The 22266-nt window shown below is 36.7% G+C and overlaps 1 protein-coding gene and 1 long non-coding RNA gene across 2 annotated transcripts in view; one reads left to right on the top strand and one right to left on the bottom strand.

Moving 5' to 3' along the window:
* Positions 1-22266, top strand: part of LOC134674707 (uncharacterized) — a 444870-nt gene that overhangs the window by 316522 nt on the left and 106082 nt on the right. The gene's annotated exons all lie outside the window — the stretch shown is intronic.
* LOC134674688 (GAS2-like protein pickled eggs) overlaps positions 2143-22266 on the bottom strand; it is a 134253-nt gene continuing 114129 nt past the window's right edge. The window contains exons 3-5 of the mRNA XM_063532810.1: positions 20988-21551; positions 16176-16815; positions 2143-6880 (exon numbers count right to left, since the gene is read on the bottom strand). Coding sequence (XP_063388880.1) covers positions 5985-6880; positions 16176-16815; positions 20988-21551 — 2100 coding nt within the window. The 3' untranslated portion in view covers positions 2143-5984. The remainder of the gene's footprint in view (positions 6881-16175; positions 16816-20987; positions 21552-22266) is intronic.

The following is a 22266-nucleotide window of genomic DNA, read 5'->3' as shown; positions in this document are numbered from 1 at the left end:
CATATTTGAACCTGTCATAGTACACGCCTATAACGGCTCTATAAAATGATGATGTAAACCTTTACATCAATTGATTATAGAATATATTAGCTGTATAAGCCTATAGAGCAAAAAGGTGTTGCTAAACGCTTTTATACAACAGGTGGTCACCTCTGAAACCTTAATACGACGACTATACAAGCTTTTAGCGATAAAAACTAAAATTATAGGACTAAAATGTTACTTGGAGCTGTTCATGTCGTTCTTGGGTTTAACACGTAGGCTTCCAATAAGTAGGTGCTTAGGACTTAGTTGGCAGTCCTCAATTATATTGTGGATTTTCCAGAGACTTTCCCTGCCTCGCACAGCTAAACTATGGAATGAACTGTTGTCGCCTGCGGTACTTCCGGACGGATACGACCTTCAAAACTTCAAGAAAACTCCGTTCCGTACTCCGCAGCGTAGTATAGTAACTAAGTGCATGCACTTACTACCCTTCTGGTGTCGCAGGTGTCTATGTGTGACGGTAGGTAAGCGCTTACCATCAGCAGGCGTGGCTCACTCCGCGATTTCGTCGCTTTGCTACAGGTAGCTAAAGGTACTGTACATCCGTTCAGTAAACGGATCCACTCCAGTTTGGTGGCTAGCCATAAGGCGCGCGTGGCGCTGTCGCCACCTAGCGGCCATATCTGTCCTGATCGTAACAGACGCGCTTTGTTAGAGAGTGAGTCGTCTGTACCTAGTACTATTATTTATTCTGTGCCATCAGGCAATTCGTCTGCTCCTTTACCTCCTTATAAAAAGAAAGTACAATTTTTCATGCACCTGTTGGCAAACCTAAATAAATAAAAAAATACCTTCTAAGAAAAAGAGTCAGTCAGATCTTCCGCCACCACCATACGCCGAGACAGCCAACCGCCGCACAGACAGGAGCGCGGCGTATAATAATACGAAAACGCAGACGGCTTGAAAGAAATTCCACCCTGTTGCTTTCATCTCCGATTTCTCGTTAACACTGCATATTGCTGAAATTGAATTCTCCAGTTTGGCGGATTAAAGTAAATGTAAATGAAATATTCTGGTAAGCATAGTTTCGGGATTTCGTTTGACAATGTCAGATAGTTTTTTTGGTGACAGTAAAAATCTTTTGCTGGCAGTTCATTTCAAGTAAAACAGTTTAGTTCAAATTTAGTTACTCAAAGCAACTAGTTATACCCACATAGAGTTGACACATATATGCGTGCGCCCATAAGGGACAGCAATACGTAATGCGACCGAAATAAAAACAGGTTTATATATTCCTGACAACATGTCAAAAACATTTTACGTAATTTAGTCGGGTAACACATTGTTGTCCACGAAGCATTGGTCTACCCTACCATAGGTCTACGTTACAGCAGGCAAATATGAAAAATGCATGAAAAACCGGACAAGTGCCACAGAATAAATAATAGTACTAGGTACAGAAGACTCACTCTCTAACAAAACGCGTCTGTTACGATCAGCACAGAATATGGCCGCTAGGTGGCGACAGCGCCACGCGCGGCTTATGGCTTTCCACGAAATTGGGGTGGAACAGATGTACTTTTAGCTACCTGTAGCAAAGCGACGAAATCGCGGAGTGAGCTACGCCTGTAAGTGCGAGGGTTCCGTATTTTTTAGTATTTGTTATTATAGCGCCAATAGAATTATACATTGTGTGAAAATTTCAACTGTTCGGTTCACGATTCATGAGATACAGCCTGGTGACAGACAGACAGATAGACAGACGGATAAACAGAGGAGTCTTAATAATAGGGTCCCGTTTTTAAGACCCTCTCGTTCAGCCATAATATCCCATTCCCGCTTTTATTATTTATTTATTTTACAATACATGAAAAGTGCAAATGGCGGACTTATTGCCGGAAGGCCTCTATTATTATTATTTCTCTGAGGTGCAAACTTAACATTGTTAGACTAGATTAGATATATTCCATAATCTTTCTTTCTCACTTTAAAATTCTCTCCTTCTGTGTAATAAATGGATTCAGAACCGGGATAAGTGGCGTACCTACACGAAGAGAGGCCTATGCTCATATGCAGTGGGCAACTGAAGGCTAGAATGATGATGATGAAATGGATTTAGCAGGAGGTATAGGGATAGTTCACTAAAAAAAAAAAACATTTTTTTTATATTGTATCAACTTTATTCAGTGAAATAGAATAACGAATGTCTATGGCATTGTCAGTGGTAACGACCAGGAAGCAACTAAGTCTTACTTAGCCTCTAGCAATAAACTAACCAAAACCAGAGATTATAGAGTTACAATTAAATACTGATGAACTAAAATATCGTGCTTAAAAATCTCACTAGATGGGGTTTTTCAATGAACGTTAGGAATCACACGAACTGACTGCCAAAAAGCCGATCCCATACTATCGAAGTAACGCCCTCATTTTAGAACGACATGCTTAAATTCGAGCTTATTTGGGCGCCATCTAGTAAGTATTTAAGTAACTATTTATCTGATCGATTTTAGTTTTTAGTAATTTACTTATAACTCTATTTTCTCAACCATAATTAAGTTATACCAAGTTATACCTAAAGAATTTGTGGCCCCGCTCACAACGAACATTCCGATAAACGAGTCTATTCCGATAAAAAAAAATAGCGACATACCTAGATCGAAAAAGAACCATAGGTAAGGTATATTATTTTAAGTATGAAATATTTAAAATAAGTACCTAGGTAGGTAAGTACCTACATACTTATTTTAAACATTACAAACCATTTTTTCATGTTTAGGCTTAGATTTCATCATATAAAATACAGGATTTGAATGAGTCATTAACATAATAACTTATTGCACATAGTTATATATTAATTCGTTGTAAGCGGAATCCACAATGCGCAGAAATGTAGTATTTAGTAGAAGCATAGAATAGCCTGGTGGTTTATAATATAATTTACAAATAGCAGTTCCAATTCTAACTTATTCAATATACTATTTTAGCATAGTTTGCGAAAGCTTCTATTTCTATCGCACGTTAAGCGATGCCTATAATTGGACAGAGAGAAGCGATCTTGATCAAGCTTTTAGAAGCATGATTAAAAAAAATAATTGCACAGATTATAAAATAGTGACCGAATCAAAAAGTTTTAGTTTGGTATAATGTGGAAACTGAACTTTTTGGTTTAAGTCACTAGTTTATTAAATGAACAATTATTTTTAATATTTCTTACAAGTTAGAATGAAACATACATAATTAAGAAGGATCAGAAACAGTGAATTACTTGATATATAAATTTGATTTTTATTGATAAAACAAAGACTCGTCGAATACATAATGTTAATTATGCGTCTTTGTTTCACCAAAAACTGATTTCCAGATAAGTTATTTTTTCCAAAAATATTGCTTTTTGGACGGTCTATGGCATGGCTATAATTATTGCGTGATAAATATAAAGATCCTTTATTACATTGTTTATTGCGTTTTTGAGTCGTCATCTTTATGTTTTATATTTCGGATTTTTGGATATAATTTTAAGTCTTCGACATAAGTACAGTCAAGGAATTTAAATTCCGACCCATTTCGTACTTTGTCACAGTGACAACTGTATGAGGTCTCTAGCGGCTTTCATATTAATTGTCACTGTGACAAAGTACGAAATGGGTCGGAATTTAAATTCCTTGACTGTACCTATTATAATCCAACGCAACTAGAACCTTTATATTTTCAAGTCGCTAAGCTGTCTACACTACAAGCGAGTGAAAAAATACTCTTTTATTGGTATACTAGATGAGGTACGATTTTGGATGTTTTAGTTCAATGCCATATAACCTAACCACCAACTGCTAATTCACAACCTATGTACAATCGGCCGTAGTTCTTCTAAGCGATAAAATTACAAAAGCACCCGCTTAATACGACTTCTCGTGTAATACAGTTACACTGGTCAAAGCATTAAAACTTGTTTTCGACCATTTTTTCACGGTCAATACGCATTCCCACCTTTTTCACGTCGTTTCTTGAGAATTTAAGTCATTGTATAAATGTTTTTTTCTTTATTCACATTTAATTGAATGCAAATAATTTTTCATAAAATGACAGTTACAAATAGTGCATTTATGTCGCTTACAAAAACTACAGTTACAGACAAAACATGAGATTACTTTTTGAAAAAAATTTCAAAGATTTCCCGGTAAATTGGAATGATCGCCGATAAATGCTTACCAAATGCTCATTTCTCAATAAATACTATGTTAATTTTGTTAATCAACCGGGTCCATTTTAGTCTCGAATAAAAAACTAAAAAAAATGTCATTTCTAACTAAAAACTTATTTCAAACTTGTCTTTTACAACTAATTTTATTGGGCGACGATTATCGTATACTTAGAACTAAAATAAAATCTCTGTTGAATAATTACCTACTTGAAAATAAAATGTTAACTTTCCATCTTGGTCTTGAACGTCTCCAAGAAAACCATAGACCTGCAAGCAATGTCAGTGTCGCAAAGCATCATGGAACAGTCGCCATCAGATATATCGGAGCGGCCATGGTGTTCACAATATCTGAACACGAATTCTATCGCCTCCACAATAGAGGCGTGTTCAGATATTTATGAGCGCCTTGGCCGCTCCGCTATATCTTGATTAGGGAATGCAAATCGGCTATTTTCGGTTATTTTTTGTATGGAAATAATCGGTTATTAACCGAAACCGCAGTTATTTCCATACAATAAATAACCGATTTGCATTCCCTAATCTTGATGGCGACTGAACAAGGCAAGCATAACATTTAATATGCTTTTAATGCCTGTTTAAAATGCTCAAACTGCATAAATTTAACAAGTTTACTGATATACACATCCCTTCGCCACTGACACCGGTTGCACACAAGTGTTTCACTTGTCAGTAATCTATAATGGTGTTTATAATACGTTTTGTCGTACAAGATGAAGTTTACTGGGACTTGCCATATTTTATTTAACCTAAAATTAAAATTAGCACCATCTTTTGTCGCTATTTGTGAATCAACCCGCGTAACGTTAAATTAGACCATATTGTTTAACACCAGAACTCACCCTAAATATATATATATTTTAATGAATAAATGACACTATTCAAAAAGTGTCATTTTTGTAAATTTTGTTGTAAGTTTTGTTGTTTTGTTGTGGTTTGTTCTGGTGCTATCATAGTCTTTAGCAAAAGTATTACAATCTAACGTTAGTAACTCTAATGCCTCTAAACTTTAAACTGTTAAGTTACATCTAGTGTTATTAAAAATGTCTTTACCTATATTATTTCATTATTTTCTTTGTAAAAATAAACCAGTTCTTGAAGCTTAAATGATGTGTCTTTTCAACAAAATTACGAAATTGATTTCCCATTTACAGCCGATATAGTTTTAGTTTACTTCACAAAGAAAACCAGAAATCAATAATTATAGTGATGACCAATTTATATTGAAAAGTGTCGTGTAAATAAACTAACACATTGACACATATTTTTAAGTCAAAAAATGAGTGTCAAAAGAGAAAAATAGGTCATCTTACTATAAAGTTTACAAAATCTTAGGCTCCATTCGAACCAGTGTATACCAAGAAGCCGTACTTCTTTAAATAAACTATGATGTTACTTTTATGTTAGTGTAAATTTACTACATTTTAAGTGTATAGATGAACACCAATTAGACGACATTAGAAAATTTTCAAAAACACTACAATATCTAAACATTACCGATACAACTAATACACATAAAAGATATGGATAGATAATTATAACTGATAGACTACGCTATATTCGATAAATAGAAAAGATATATGTTATACAAATAACAGGCGTGAGCCTTGAATTATAGCTACTATGCCAGGCCGTTCAAAAACCTTCGAAATCGTCTTCCAAATACATTCTAATTATTGCCAAAAACGGAACTTTTTCTATCACTTGACATGAACCATCACAACCCTTCTCCGGCATTCAGTCTTTATTTTTCACTGAGCTCACTATCCTGGGACTCCTGTCATTGAAACTGGGACGTGGAAGTGGACCTCCGGCAGCCTATTGACACAGGAGCTGGGATCCTGGAGGCTCCGTTCCGTGGATCCTTCCTCGGGGCAGCCAACTGCCTCGTACTAGTCGACCTCTCCAGTTTCCCATCAGACATTACCCACGCTGAAGTGAAATCAGCGTAATCTGAGTCTTTAGAACTCGTCCTGGATAAAGAATCTTCTCCTTTTGAATAAGTTCTGATGATCTCCTTCATCTTTTCTAAAACTGCGGCATCGTCTTTAGCAGTTTCTGTCGACCTTAAGATGTGTTCTAGCAAAGGACTTAGAGGCTTTTGATTCGGTGGAGAGCGGAGAGTAACGCTGCTAGCTCTAAGCGGGGAATTTCTCTTGAATGCTTCATTCTGAGGAGCGGCTTTAGGCCTTGCTTTGGGAGATTTGTTAGGATTATCGAAGGTATCAGCGCCGATAGTCGGTCTGGCTTTAGACTTGGCTTGATTAGGGGCAGTGCGTCCACTCCAAGTGTTTCTAGCTGTTGGTGGTAGCTTTGGAGTAAGTTTCGGTGAAGTTTGTACATTGGCTGTGTGTTTAGGGCTGGGGGTGTTGCCGCGGCTGGGTGTCCTGGCGCGGACGGGTGAATGTGGGATCCTGCTGGGAGGGCGGCTGCGGAGGGCTTTCTTAGGCTCGACGTCTCTGCTGGCTCGAAGGCTCATGCTTGGTGAGTTGTTGCTTTCTACGACGACGATGCGTTCAGGGCTGGTCCTGTTGGACTTGTCCTCGATGGAGGAGGGTTTCTTGCCTCCGTAGAAGGTGTCAGCGTAGCCGGTCTTGCGCAGGCCGGTGTTCAGGCTGACGTAGTCGTCGACACGGTCGCGGTCCATGTGACAGCCGTCATCTTGATCGAGACGCTCTGAAACGAGGAGATGAAAAAATGTAAATGAAAATGTTAGATTTTGTAGACTTTTGTAGAAAAGAGAAACAAATGTAAATGTTAAATTTTGTAGACTTTTGTACAAAAGGGAAACATAGTCAGAAAATAATAAATTTGGGCCGGTAGGCACTAAATCGTCTGTCAACATGAACGGTGGTTCGATAAAACATTTTTTGAATGAAAAGTTTGACAATTCTCGTCGGATAATATTTGCCGCCATATAAATATGGCTAGTATAAGTGTAAATAAAGAAAGAAAGAAAAGAAAATACATTTATTTACGTCAACCAACCAGTTAAATTACAAATTTTATATCGACACATGGACGTCAAATAGGACCCCCACTCAGCGTAATGCTACGACGGTAAGCCGCAGCGTTGATTTTCGGTGGGGACCTAACTTATCACTAACTTAAAACTAATAAGGAGAATATTAAATTGACAACACATACAGGAGAAAATAAATATAACTGAACTAAAAGATAACAAATGTGTTGAGGCTTACCGCCATAAAACATAACAAAAACATGAGGATATACTAGTAGTAAGATAAATATGATTGTACCGCGTACAATAAACTAACTGCTTAACTTTTTAAGGTCCTATCTTTCTATCTTAATCAACAGAAGCTAATTAAGATATATATCCTAGGCATTTTTTCAGCTCTTTGATTACTTAAACCTTTGTATACTTTGTCGTATTTATGTTAATCAAGCCTAATGCAGATTTTATTACCACCACGGTCAGACGGTCACAGTACACAGATTACAAGAGGTTACGCATATTAGACAATTAAATTAGGACATAACTAGTTCGTTCACCTCTAGGTTTTGGCACACAATCGTGTGACTTGTAAATATTAACTCATTAGCGAGGTCACTGACCTGGTTTAGCTGTGAATAAGTTTAATTGCTTCTACACATTGTTTTAGATGAGTTATTGTATTATACGTGTGTTTGATATCGCGTGTCACTGGGTGGCTAGGTATTTAGAAATGGGATCAATAGTTTTGTAGTAATTAATGCCAAGAAAATTCTTTTCTTGTTTATTTTTTACGTACCTACTTAGTATGTTTTCTTTAACTGACTTAGGCCCACTTGCACCATCCACTAACCCGGGGTTAACAAGTTAAACCTGAAGTTACCACGTTTACCAGTACAGTTTGACACTGGGTTAACGGTTTAACCGCTTAACCCCGGGTTAGTGGGATGGTGCAAGTGGGCCTTAAGTTGTTATGTCGGTTAATGTGTGTCTTTTAAATGGTTACTCTTTACAATAAATATGAAATATTTACAATGAACAAAATACGACCATATTTAATCAATACCTGCATCTGTACATTTACTAATGATTCAGATTTCTATTATTTTTCTATTTTATATTTTCCAATAAATAATATCAAACTGATGTGTCATTTTATGTCTCGAATAAATTCGAATTGACATCATCTCAATCAAGGCCGAATAAAAAAAATATTCCCAGACGCTTGTAATATAATAAATACCAACAAATTGATACTCAAGCAATACTTCAAAAGCATACCATCAAATATGTGTTGGACTGTTGGTACAAGCGACGCCTAAAAATATGTTTACACTTTTACACCTTACTCCTTTGCAATAAGGCGAAAAATGTAAACCTATTTTTGACGTCGACGTACAAGTACAAAGTACTCCGACAAAGCACCTTGAAACACTCAAATCAACAAATCATTACAATTCAACTCGACATGAATCAAAACAATATTTGCATGCCCTTAAAAGGGTCGTTGACTCATCTATTTAAAATACTCTCACGTTCTGACCATATGAGAGCCCTTTACATACTTTACATTCTGAAATAAACGATTTTAAACTCTATTTTGTTGCTGATAAGATATATTATCCAGTTGCTAGAGTAAAATTTGCAAGCTGAAAACACAAAGTTTAAAATACAGTCTTCAAACTCAATTTCAACCGATTTCCGACGCTGTTTCTTATGACAAAAGAGATACAATGCCAGTTGTATAAGTGCACATTTAATTTGGTATAGTAAAGTGCACTTCAAATGCTGCGATTTTCTTTTTGTGTGTCGCCTTGTGCGCTTGTTTTCTTTGCTAAAACAAACATCATTAGGTTTCAAAATGAGTGAGTTGGAATGTTTCTTACGTATGTTTTTGAGTGTAAGTACCGACTTTTCAATTGTTTCGAGAAATTGTGTGTTTGTTGGAGGGTTGGGCTAGTATTTATGATTGTTAAACTTTTTGCACAGGTACAGTCAACGGTAAAAATATGGATGTAGACAACTTACTCAAAAATACATATGTCCCATAGTTCTTAATTCACTGACATAAGAGTTATGGGACATATTTTTGAAATGATTTGTACACCCATATTTTTACCGGTGACTGTACATGTATTCAGCCGATACCTTTATATGAATACATGGTACTAGATTTTTATGCGATTCGGATAGTTTTATCGTATCAAATATTAAGATGTCTTCATTCACTATGGATATAAAAACTTCATCTTCAAAGCTTTAAGTTTTTTAACTGCATGTTGCCGACATGTTTATGTATTATTTTGGATTAGACGAATATAACAGCAGCCTTATTTCTATTTCACATATATAATCGCCGTTTAGACCTCTTGTCGAAATAACTCAACTTCCGTTCAGTAGATGGCGCTAAATATTAAAAAAACGCTATTTTGTATAGCCCATTGTCTGTCATCTTTTACTCGTCCATGTCTTGGCTTTCCTTTTACCCAAACAAACTGACATAACCTCAAAACCCCAACCTTCACCATTTCCCAACCGCTCCTTATAAATCCGCCATTACCAACATAATAAACCCAACTGTCAATCACTGGTTAATAACACAGTTGTTACCATTTACCGCCCACGCCGACATTTGATTTAATCGGAGTCAAAGGAATATCGACCTTATGCCGAAGGACTGACGTGCCATGGATTGGTGCGAAGCTGCGACGCCTTTTATGATCGAGGAATGTGGTCTTTCTGATATGGATTGCGACGGAGATGTTTAGGTTAGCACCAGAGTTTAGTAAATAAAGAAGACAGATAAACCTCGTATAGTCACCTGCAATAATATGTTACTCTTCGAAGGCCGCAAAAATATGTGACACGTACTTATGGCTCTACAAATAAGATCGTGTCAGATATTCTCTGTTGTTTAACATATTTATTATTGCAGAATCGTCAATGTTGTAGATGACATTAACTATCTTTTTTACATTTTATTTATTTGCACATGTTAATTACTACCCTACTGCTACCTACCTACTTATAATATCAAAACGTAAAATTGGACTTGACTGACCGCAAATAAAGCATTTCAGGACATTTGAAAAGGATTAACAATGTTAAAACCAGATGGCGCCATTAAATAAGAATATGTCCAAAATGTTTTTGTGCATATCACAAGCGGCTAGGAGAGCATTATTTTAGTAAGCCAATGGATAATATGAAAAATAAAATGAAATGCAAATAAAGACAAAACAATAAAGATAAAATGAAAAAGTACTAAAAACCCATGAGAATGCAGTGTCTTCTCCGGGACAACATCGTCCTCGAAGTCGGAGGTAAATCTTAAAACTAAAATACGCGATTAAGTCCCATTGTTCAATTTAATAATAGAACGCACTGTTGTATAGAGGTTGTTCGTCTTGAATATTTACTAGTCTTCGGTAAGCACAAACAAGTTACTGACTATTGATGCACCTTATATCTTTGCAATAAGGTTTACGATGATGATGATGATGATGAACAGCGTGAATGATGACCATTTTGGAGCAGTTTAGATGTCTACAGGTGTTATGGTCAAGCTGAAATGTCAAAATAACAAGGTCAAAACGTTTTTGATAGCTTTTGTTGTTTTGACCTTTTCGTTTTGAGACTAGAACTTGACCTGGATCAGATAAAAGAATAAGAGCGTGTACAGATCAATATGGACACTTGGCCCGTTTTGCCACTTCTGCTGTTGTGTGTCTAAATCAAAAACGAATGGGTGAGATCTCATTTCAGACTGACCGAGCAAGGGCGAAGTGTCTCCGGTTCAGTTTGGGTAAAAATACTTTCGTGTATTATCTCTAAGGGGGAGGATTATTTCGTAAGGGGGAGGCCTATGTTCAGCAGTGGACGTCTTATGGCTGAGATGATGATGTTGATGATGATATTCTACTCTAGAGCTATGTATTTAGGTCGTATTTCTTGTGAATAATATACGTGAATATTTCGTTCGTGTCATTTTTAGGGTTCCGTACCCAAAGGGTAAAACGGGACCCTATTACTAAGACTTCGCTGTCCGTCCGTCCGTCCGTCTGTCACCAGGGCCTAATTTTATAAAGCTACAAGTTACAATTTACAAGCGGAAGTCTCTTTCTAACCCTATGTGTTAGAACGAGACTTCCGCTTGTAAATTGTAACTTGTAGCTTTATAAAATAGGCCACAGGCTGTATCTCACGAACCGTGATAGCTAGACGGTTGAAATTTTCACAGATGATGTATTTCTGTTGCCGCTATAACAACAAATACTAAAAACAGAATAAAATAAAGATTTAAATGGGGCTCCCATACAACAAACGTGATTTTTGACCAAAGTTAAGCAACGTCGGGAGTGGTCAGTACTTGGATGGGTGACCGTTTTTTTTTTGCTTTTTTTTTTGCATTATGGTACGGAACCCTTCGTGCGCGAGTCTGACTCGCACTTGCCCGGTTTTTATTAATGGCAGAGCATTATCAACATCTCATTTTACGATTTAGCATTATGAGACACTCGCGCGACATATTAAGCTCCCAGAAAGTGACTAAATGTTGTCCATTTCCAACGACAGCTGCATTACTGTTCATTTTACTATGGCAATTGACAATGATAGCGACGCGCTCAGTACCGGTAGTGCAGCTGCGGTTAGAAATGGAATGTTACCATAAAATACTTTAAGTAAACCGTAAAATCAGTTTAATTTTAGTATATATGACTCACGACAATTGAAATTCGATATCAGAAAGGGATTTACTATAAGTTATATTTTCTTATACAACCATAAACACGACGTAAACAAACTCGGAAAAGGAAGTTAAGCTAAGGTACGATTAAGGTAAAAAGCCATATTCGAACCAAGTAAGGCAATCCAGGAAGCATAGACAAATTATTCTATGATAGACTGTCTATGGTATGGAGGTATTTGTCTATGGGTATAATAGTTTTTAATTGGATGTGTTTTATAAGGCGTGTCATGGGCAATTAGTGCTTATGAAGGTGACTGTTAATAAATAAAACGGTGCTATATAGATTTACTGATTGTCACGCGATGTAGAGTACCTATAAGCTTAAAGTTAGTAGAGTTAGACCAAGAAAAGTCTGCAGTGATTTTGATAGCCCACGTGCAAGTATTATTTATATGTCATAATTTCATAGAAGCTTGACGTTTAAAATAACACTTGCACTGCGTGGGCTATCAAAATCGCTGCAGGCTTTTCTTTTCTAACTCTATGTCTGGCGATAGTGACGACAGTTTAAATTCGATGAACGTGAGGGAAGTCAATATAAACGTTATATATTTTTACAAAAATTTGACATTAATGATGACATTGTCACACTTTGTCATTGCAAATGCCATGCCAAGTTAATTTGGTCCGATTCTAATGATTTTGGAGCGTCAGTCTATCGTTGTGTTTTCACGTTAACAGTAGTAACACAGTCATGTCAAATACCTACTTAGTATAAAAGATGTAGTTAATAGTTATTTGTTTTACAAGGGGGCAAAGTTGTTGTTTAACCGCTCGTGCTAATATTGATACCCGAGCAAGCGAAAGATTCCAAAATTGAACCACGAGCGCAGCGAGTGGTTCGAAAAATGGAATCTTGAGCGTTGCGAGGGTTTCAAAGCACGAGGGTTAAACAAAATTTGCCCCCGAGTGAAACACAAAATTTTTCACCACACCAACCCGAAGCAAATATTAAATGTAAAATATCAAACAAAATCAAATCCAAATGAATGTTATTAAATATTTCACATCCAAAATCATCATTTAAAAGGCAATTCTACCACCAAACATAAGAAAACAACTCAAAACTTGCATTTGATTACTTTGCCTCACATGTGAATAAAATGCAACTTTGCTATCAGTTTTTGAAGTGCAAAGTAAGCCTTTCCGATCTGGTGTGGTGAAAAAAATATTCACATTTTCATTGCACACACGAGTAGCCCATAGTAACCTTTCTCGGTTGGCAACTGCATTCAACATAGACATGTATTCAATTACCCAGTACAGTATTATACCACACAACACTACCGGACAATTACACGCAACGGCGCACGCGCCGATGCGCCGGAGTTGCGTAAACGTTCATGCGGCATGGGCTGTAGCGGGTGCGGGCGCGGGAGCGTTTCAGCGGAGCATTTATCACTTAACTAGGCATATATCACTTTAGCGACACATGCCCTACTGTAACGCTTACCAAGGCACCTTGCTTCAGTTGAAAGTGTGTTTAGTTTAGTAGATATTTACAGTTTTTTAAATTATCCCGCTTTCAAATTCTATGCACCTTATTTATTAAACATGTGTCTAAAAAAACTAGATGACTGTTAACTTTCGCGCCTAATCAGAGAGAATATTCTAATAAAATAAAACATAATGCGCAAATAAGCGTACTGAATTAACGAGTATACTTATGAGAAAATTACTGTGCCCTACCAGGGTATCATGTACCGATTTTTTATATTCTATTTAAAACTTGTATAATTGAATTGAATTAAATATACCTATGGCTTTATTCATAAAAAAAGTCAAACAGTTATATAAGCGTGTGTCCCTATCCGTCATTTGGACATTTCTGTTTGTTATAATAAAAAAAATAAAACATGCAATTTCATGAATAAGGGGGCTAGTTACTATCGATGCAATAAAATAACCGTCCCTATTGCCACAACAACAAATCGCTGTATTCCTTCCTCTTGCACCACGCGCCGGAATCATTGCTACTGTGTATCGCAAGCTATGATTTAGAAGCCACGCATCAATGGAAACACATGTTTATGCAGAACTCTGTTTTGTCGGGTATGGTAATTTTATTACAGTCATATTTGGTGTAAGTTTTAAAGATATTAATGTTTCAATTTATATTAGATAAGTCACTACGCCAAATTTTGGGATTGGTTCCAAGTGGACTCAAAGCTTTCTTGAGCCGTGGCAAAAATCTAGACAATGCGAGGAATATGATGATGATATAAAAAGATTGAATACAATTCAATTCAACTTATACAATTTTAAACTAAAGTGAAGCTTTTTTACAAAGCAACTGCCATTTGACCTGTCAACCCAAAGGGGCATTATGTATTTAGATTAGTCCAGTTTCCCTGCGATGTTTTCTTTCATTAAAAAAGTAACTGGCAAATAGTGATATATTTTCGTAGGTACATGAGTTCCGAAAACCTCATTAATACGATCCAGAGTTTGAATCCGCAACCTCCGGATAGGGAGCGTGCATGAACTATACCCAGGACCCGTCAGATTTTTGGCGCGAGGCATAAATGTGAAGTTTATGTTTCCCATGTAGCCCACAAGATGGCATAATCTACTATGCACAAGAAAACGTACAAGAACGGTAAATGGCAGTACTTGCTTTGGCAATGTACATGTTTATGTTTCCAATTCAGGCCACAAGATGGCAGACCCTCCAACGCGCACGGTCCCTAATATTAAGAATCGCATGCTCTAACCGTTAGACTACAAGAGCTTTCTGCCAGGGTAAATGTCAGTATAATAAATAATTCGTTATTTGTACCTATACAAATCAAAACATTCCGAATTAGCTTTTCTCCTTTGACTTGGCCCACACTTCATCCATTGGCATGTACGTATGAATGCGTTTCAACTCTATTCAATAAGTGCATACGCAAACAATGTCCCGTGTGTCGCCATGTCAATTGCGGAACGGAATTGTCATTTGACAATGTCATTTGCGATTGCGCAACGAAATGACAATTTTGCCAAACTTTTATTATACCTTTCGAAAGGTATAAATTGATATCGGAGTCGCAATAGGGCTTGAAACATGTAGGTTAATCTTTTCAAGGTACTTAATAAAAAAAATGCTTTTGGATTTCTTGTACTTTAGTATGCACCGGTTACACTACTGAATAGTGTCAAAGAGAGTAAAAAAAAACCTTATCATAATAAATAACAAATATTATCTGTTAAAATTCAAAATTTAATAATTATAGCTTATCCTTTAAATGTAATATTTTTTAAATTTAAATTTACATACTTAAAAGGCTTTTTGAAATGGCACCTACTTAAATGTAAATTGCCCGAGTCTATTAAAAACCTATAAAACGAACTAATAAATGTAGTTTCATAATGTTACTTGATATTCCTTAAAGAAGTATCGATAAATATTAAATTTACGTTTGCCATTTTACTCTGATATCAGAACATCCTTGTCATGAATGTCATTAACATTAAATTAACATGTAATGCTGTCTAAAATTCATTTTGTTTTCATCGCCGACATGTTAATATTTTACTGCCCTTTTATGACCGATACTTTATACGATAATGACCTGATTAACATTGACTCTTCCATTTTGTAAGTGTTTTAACATTTTTTTGTAAAGTATATCTTATCGTTACATTTAATGGAAAACACTAAGTGAGACATTTACATCTTATTTGCATGTCTGCGAAAAAAATGTATTAATATATTTTATGGCGCTTTTAAACTTCCTTGTATCAATTTTAAGATCTTCAAAAGAGTACATGAGTAACATGAGAAACAGACCATATTGAAAACAAAGCTCAGAATCTAGGGACTGATAGGTCAACCCAACCACAGTATAATAAAGAGTACTATGGCCCGAAACAGGTACGAGAAGATGATCTAATTAAAACAAAAATAATGGAAAGTTATAAAAAAGGGACGGCCGTGAAAAAGTTACTAACGAAAGGAAAGATGGACATAGGATCGCACCAGACGATAAAGCAACTTACATTTTTTATATGTAACGAAAATATTTAAAATAGACGAAAGAGAGAAGAAACGATAAGCAGACAAATTATTCGCGGATTAGCAAAGTAATATTTTGGTTTTAATTTAGACACTCAAGACAGTTGATTTTCATTTCAATTACGAATGAATAAATTTGTCGTAGTAAAGCTTACCAAATTATTTAGCAAGTAAATATAATATTAACTTTCATAAGTAAACGTTCGTCTTAAAAAGCTAGAATTTTTTTGCTTATTCAGATTAATATTAAAATTATTAAACTTACCACTATATTCAGCGTCATCATACGAATTCTGGCTGTGCATGGAATATCGATTCGTTGTTTTAGTCGAAGGCGACCCCTGCGTCGATCCAGCCACCACTCCCAAGCTCCTATACCCCTCATCCGACACCTCAGACCCATTATCTGACGCGCTCTCCGCAGCTGGTGCTGGAGATACTGGTCTAGGGCTCTTGTTTCTTACAGCATGAGGCGTTGGCACCAAATGATTAGACACTACAATCTTTGTTCTCCGATCTGGTGAAGAAGATTTGCGACCAGGGCTATTCGCGCGTGGAGTTAAGTGTTTTCTGCTTGGTGATGCAGCTCTTTCTAATTCCCCTAAGTAAGGCAAGCTGGTTGGAGCGTCAAGTCTGTTGTTACTCTGATAGTGTGCTCTGGAGTCATCGTTGTAGAATTTGGAGTACTGGGAGTACTGTAAAGAAGTAGGTTCTTTCTGTTGGTAAGGGTCTGGTCGTTCGTAGGTCACGGTGGCGCCTGCGAGGTCCTGCTTGGGGCGGGCGAGGCGGGCCGAGAGGGAGGTGCGGTGCTGGGCGCGGCAGCGGCAGGGGTCGTGCTTGTCCAGGTAGTGGGCCAGGGTGTCCCAGCCGCCGCCAACGCGGACCATCACGTGGGAGCGGAGGATCTGTGGACAGAGGGAAGTGTGTTAATCTTACCTATGTAAATTATGACTATCATCCTTAAAAAGTAAATCGTAAAATAACACTGTTGATGGTGAAACATTTTGGTTTTTTACGTTTCCTTTGCATTTCGAACAGGTGTCATAGGTATATACTTAGGTTCGCTTTGAATTAACACCATTGTGATTCCTCACGTGTGCAAGCAGATGATAAATTCCATTAAAGTCGTTTTACAAATACAATAAAAAACTTGCTATCCGATCCGGTAGGTTTTTCTAGAAATTACTAAATGTAGGTACCTATTTATCTCGGGTGAAATGGTAAAATCAAAGTAGATAAATGTATTTGTCCACTAAAATCACTTCTGGCATAGTGCTGGATACTGCAGTACTGGACTAGACTTAATAAAACATATTCGTCCAATATTACAGTCACTTTTGTCCACTCAGATCGTTTTAAGAAATAAATTAGGTAATAAAATAACCTATACAAAATAAGATTTCTACTGCTTAATAAATCGATCCTCAGACCAGTCTTATACGTAAACCCTCTACATAGTTTCTTTTCACTTAGTTTATTTAATCCACCATAATAAACTACGGACAAAATCAACACACAGATCTCGACTCGCCACTTTCAATTTACCGCATCGTCGCAAAGGATGCCGCTTTAAAAAAAACTAGTAATCTATAAAGATAAATTACCAACTACATTGTACGTAAAAGCATTTAACCGTCGAGTTAAAAATAACCGGCCATGTGTTTAATTAACACCACATACCGGTCAGACCAAAACACGGCGGTGACTCACGATTATTTCCTTTTATGGGCAAATCAAATGCCCACAAGATATTTGCAGAAAAACGTTAGTTGTGCGACCTTTAAACGGCCAGTTGGAACTGACCTTTGGGGGGAGACCATCTGGTGATCGCACTTCGGTTTTCTATGGGAGCTTTTTTATTTATTATCTGTATTGACGAATGTAGGGGTCAGGTTAGGTTGGTGGTCGGTTGGTCCGTATAGAGTCGCAAGGTTGGACCTAACGAGGTCGTTTAGATAGACCAGTTTGGGAAAAACTAGACTTTGGCGAGAATCAAAAGACTATGCAGGATAATAGTTGAAACGTAACACTATAAATTTAAAATGTACATTGTGAATGAATGTAAAACTCTTGGTCCAAGAAGTAAAAAAAATCTGATGTAAGTTGTTTTGAGTTTCATACAACAATAAAATTGCAAAGTTTTTGAACACTCCTTTGTAGTTGATATAATGTTACAAAACTGCGTATTTTATCAACATAATATAGGTGTAACCAAATGTTAAGGTACCAAGAAAATTGAAAAAAAAATTTGAACCACAATCTAAGGTCATTTCAAATTACAGTGTATTTTAGTAAGCCACCACCGATTTTAGTCATTCATTTCTAAATAATTTACCTTTATACACCGTGAAATTTTAGTGGTTGTTTTCCCGCGGCAGGGCGATTTGCTATCGGTAGTACTTTCGAATTATGATAGACAAACTTATAAATAAACAGTTTTCCAAAAAAAAAATTACAAAAAAAATAACCTAAACTCGAACAAGCGAAAAACAATAGTAACACACTAAAACTGCAAGTCGACGACAGTTCCCGATATTGTAAACAGATAAACAAATAAACAAGCACATGTTACTTTTTTAAACTGTGTAACAGGCTAGAGTGCTTGACTGTTTGACAACTGAAATTAAAATTTACTTAGACTGTTCCTTCACGATTAACAGTTGAAATAAAACCTTTTTATTAGTTTGATGATTGCCGTTACGTTGTGTCAACTTTGGCAAATCGAATAATTACATCCTCTTCGCTTATTAAACTAATGTAATGTGATAACAGATCCTGTCAATGTCATCACTGCTATTTCTAGTAAAATGGATCGACATTACGAATATTCTAATTTAGAGTACGTCGCGATGGTGCAGCTGTACGCTAGGGCTAACTACGACTCCCACGCCGCCCGGCGACTGTACGCGGAACCGGACCATTTACAGTCGCTGCGTCTTCGGGGGATTTTAAACCCCCAAGTTCCACACGGACGAACAAATTGTCGCCGCAACACAGCGGCTGCTTAACCACGGGCAGTTTCAAACGCCAGCACATGCACAGGACAGAGGTGATTGTGTATTGAACGTGGCGGATTGCAGTTCGAACAATTATTGCGGTATCGGGAAGTTTAAGTGTTTGTTTAAGTTTTTGATCATTAAAAGCTTGATCTTATAACTTGTTATGTTTACTTTTAAGGATCTGCAAACTAACTGCACGTAAAATGTGTGAAGGAAAAATAAATGGAACTACTTTTTAGGTTATTTTGTTTCATTCACTCAAAAGAATTAGGTAGGTACTACTGCAGTGCTACTACGGGTGTTAGGTCACTTTCGAGTTTCGTTCGACACATTTATAAATCTGGCATTTCTTAACATTATTTAAAAAAAAGATTACACATCGACTGTATATTGATAGCAGAATCATTTCGTTGCGGGAAAACAACCACTAAAATTTCACGGTGTATAAAGGATGTTATGCCTCGAAAACGTGGGACTGAAATTGGTACTTTATTGAATTTTAATTCGATAATCGTCAATACGCACATAAGATGCAAATTATCAATGTATATTCAAGATCTTATGCACCGGCCAATGCAATAAAAAGGTTCATTCTGTATATAAATTATATAGGTACTTATCTGCAACACGGTCGATTCGAATTTAATAATTGTTTATGGTTTTGATACGACCCTGACGATTGTCTTGGTGATTGGCGCGCATCTCATGGCTCCTCTACACGATGGGCCAACGCTGGCCACTCCAAGGGACGCATTTATAAGTTAGAGGGAGCAAGTGATATTGCTATCTCATTCTACCGCATGGCTGCGTCCCTTTGAGTGGCCGGCGCTGGCCCATCGTGTAGAGACTGTAGAGGAACCATCACGCACGACTCACACTTTATTTCGCATGCACCAATCAGCTTGAGCGATCTTCAAGGTCGTATCAAAACAAGATCAAAACAGTCAAAAATCGTATCTCGAATACCAGCAATATTCGAATTAACTAGTGATATTTAGTAATTATTAATTGTATTGTGATATGCCTATTATGTTATTTTTTTTAATTATTTCTAATTGACTTTTTATATTTATTTAAATTTATGATTATAAGGCCTGAGTTCCACTTGTAAGTTTTACTTACGTAAGTAGGGACACGGCTATACTACAGAATGAGAGATGAATATCGTTATCTCATTCTAACAAATAGCTTTGTCCCTACTTACGTAAGTAAAACTTACAAGTGTAACTCAGGCCTAATGATGAATTTGCACGCTTGCATGCAAGCTAGGTGCAAGATCTGTAACACCATTTTGTAACATCCCCATACTGTATCAATGCAAATAAATAATTTCTGATTTCTGATTTTCAGTAACAAGATATTAAATGTGAATCATTCTCAAATATTCTACTCGATTCCATTGATCTCCACAATTTATGAACTGGTATCATTATCAACAAATAAATGTTTATGTAGATCAAGGCGCATATATCATCGGCTTAAATCAGGAAACAAAGCGCTTACATAAACAGAAACGTAAGTGGCGAGGAATGTTGTAACTTAAGTGTAACATAAATAAAACAGTAAGCACCTAATATATTATGCTTGTAATTACAATATCAGGATACCTAACTGATAGGACAAAGCTAAGGTAGAGCGTGATGTTGCTTAAGTATTTATGCTGTGTCTTTGGTAATCTCATACTTACTATAAATAAAATAGTTAAATTTATGTATTTGAAATAGGATTTTAATGGAAATACCATTTCCTTTCACGTAAGAGGAATTGATGTTGAAAATGAAAAGTGAAAAATCTCCTTCTTTCTTTCTAGCAATATTTAAGTTAACTTTAGTTAAATTATATTCGAAACTTAGAAAGTGTTGTAGCTTGTTGCTAGGTCTTATTATTTAATTATGTACTTGATTAAAGAATATTTCTATAGTTAACCCTCAATAAAAAATACGTATAGAAGCTTCTGAGGCAGAATATTCATACTAACGATATTATATTTCTGGAAAAAATTATGTGTTTACCTACATGATCAATTCGCATTTGTGTCTAGTCTTAAATATAAGTACTCGTAAAATCAGTAAACTCACCCTGACAAAGATCAGCAGCCTCGTATCCCCAATCCTGTACTTCCCCTCCGAAACCCTCACCATCGGGAACTGCGTCGGACACGAGCACCTCTCCACCAAGTCCCTCACCCTCTCATCCAAACTCCTCAAGTCATTCGTCACCAGCTGCGGCTGCGGACCAACGGGGACCAATCCCAGCGCATTATCATCAGGTCTCAGCTCCTCTCCTGCTAGTTCTCTCTCTATCTGCTTCTCCATTTGAACTAGCAGCGGAGCCGGCATTCCTAAAACCGCTCCTTTCCTCGCTACTTCCAAGAGACATAAGACTACATGCTTCTCATTTTTTCTCAAGCATAAATCATCAGTTTCAAAGAGGAGACACTCCAAAATTCCAAGAGCTCTCCTGCACCAGTCTATGAAGTTAGATAGGTTGTCTCTGGCGAAGAAAGTGCCAGCTTTGGCGGCAGGCAGCATGTTGACTGGGGGTCTGGAGCGGAGGGCCTTGGCCAAGGTGAGGGCATCTTCGGATTCCGGGGCTGGAGAGTCGAGGATCAGACGGGCTGAGTCGCGGACGGCGTTGGCATGCTGGAACAACAGAAAAACAACTGTTAGTTTTGATTGCAATTTTTTTTAGTTCAATTGTTCGAGGTAGAGGATATGTCTATAATAAATAGACTCTGACCACGTTAAATTTGCTCAAACTTGGCAGTTATAATGCATATACCCATATAAGCTCCATACTTGACGTAGCACTTAGCATAAAAACTTAGCGTAGTACAACTTTAAGTACTCATCATCATAGGCCTTTTCGTCTATTGCAGACGATTTCTGGTGTAATACCGGACACCGTTTTTGGTGATAGATTTTAAGTCCAATGAAATATCTAATACCTAAAAAAACATGGTACTATACAAAATTACGGAATAAAAGCCTGGTATTTGATTATCTTCATGATATACCTCTTTATACATAATTATAAAATACTGTTCGTTTCTATTGTCGTGAGCAGCCATACAATTAGCAATTTCGCAGTAAAATGATTATGCATACATCACTTTCTACCGGGAAATATGAGATATCGATTAATACCATCTGATATCTCTACTAGCACGCATCTATCTAATTCTCTAGTCAAATTACCAATATATCTTGACCTGTAGTTACCTAACCAGTATGTGGAATCTAAGTTCAAAATTTAAACTGGTTGTCTAAAGAATTTTCAATAATCAGGTATAATCATTGATCAACAGACTGGAAAGAATGTCGGCGACAAGCAATCAGCTAATAATAGAGAAAAATG

Source organism: Cydia fagiglandana, chromosome 20 (genome assembly GCF_963556715.1).
Source record: "Cydia fagiglandana chromosome 20, ilCydFagi1.1, whole genome shotgun sequence".
Lineage (NCBI taxonomy): Eukaryota > Metazoa > Arthropoda > Insecta > Lepidoptera > Tortricidae > Cydia > Cydia fagiglandana.
Note: the sequence above shows the minus strand (reverse complement) of the source record. Positions and strands in the feature narration are given on the sequence as shown.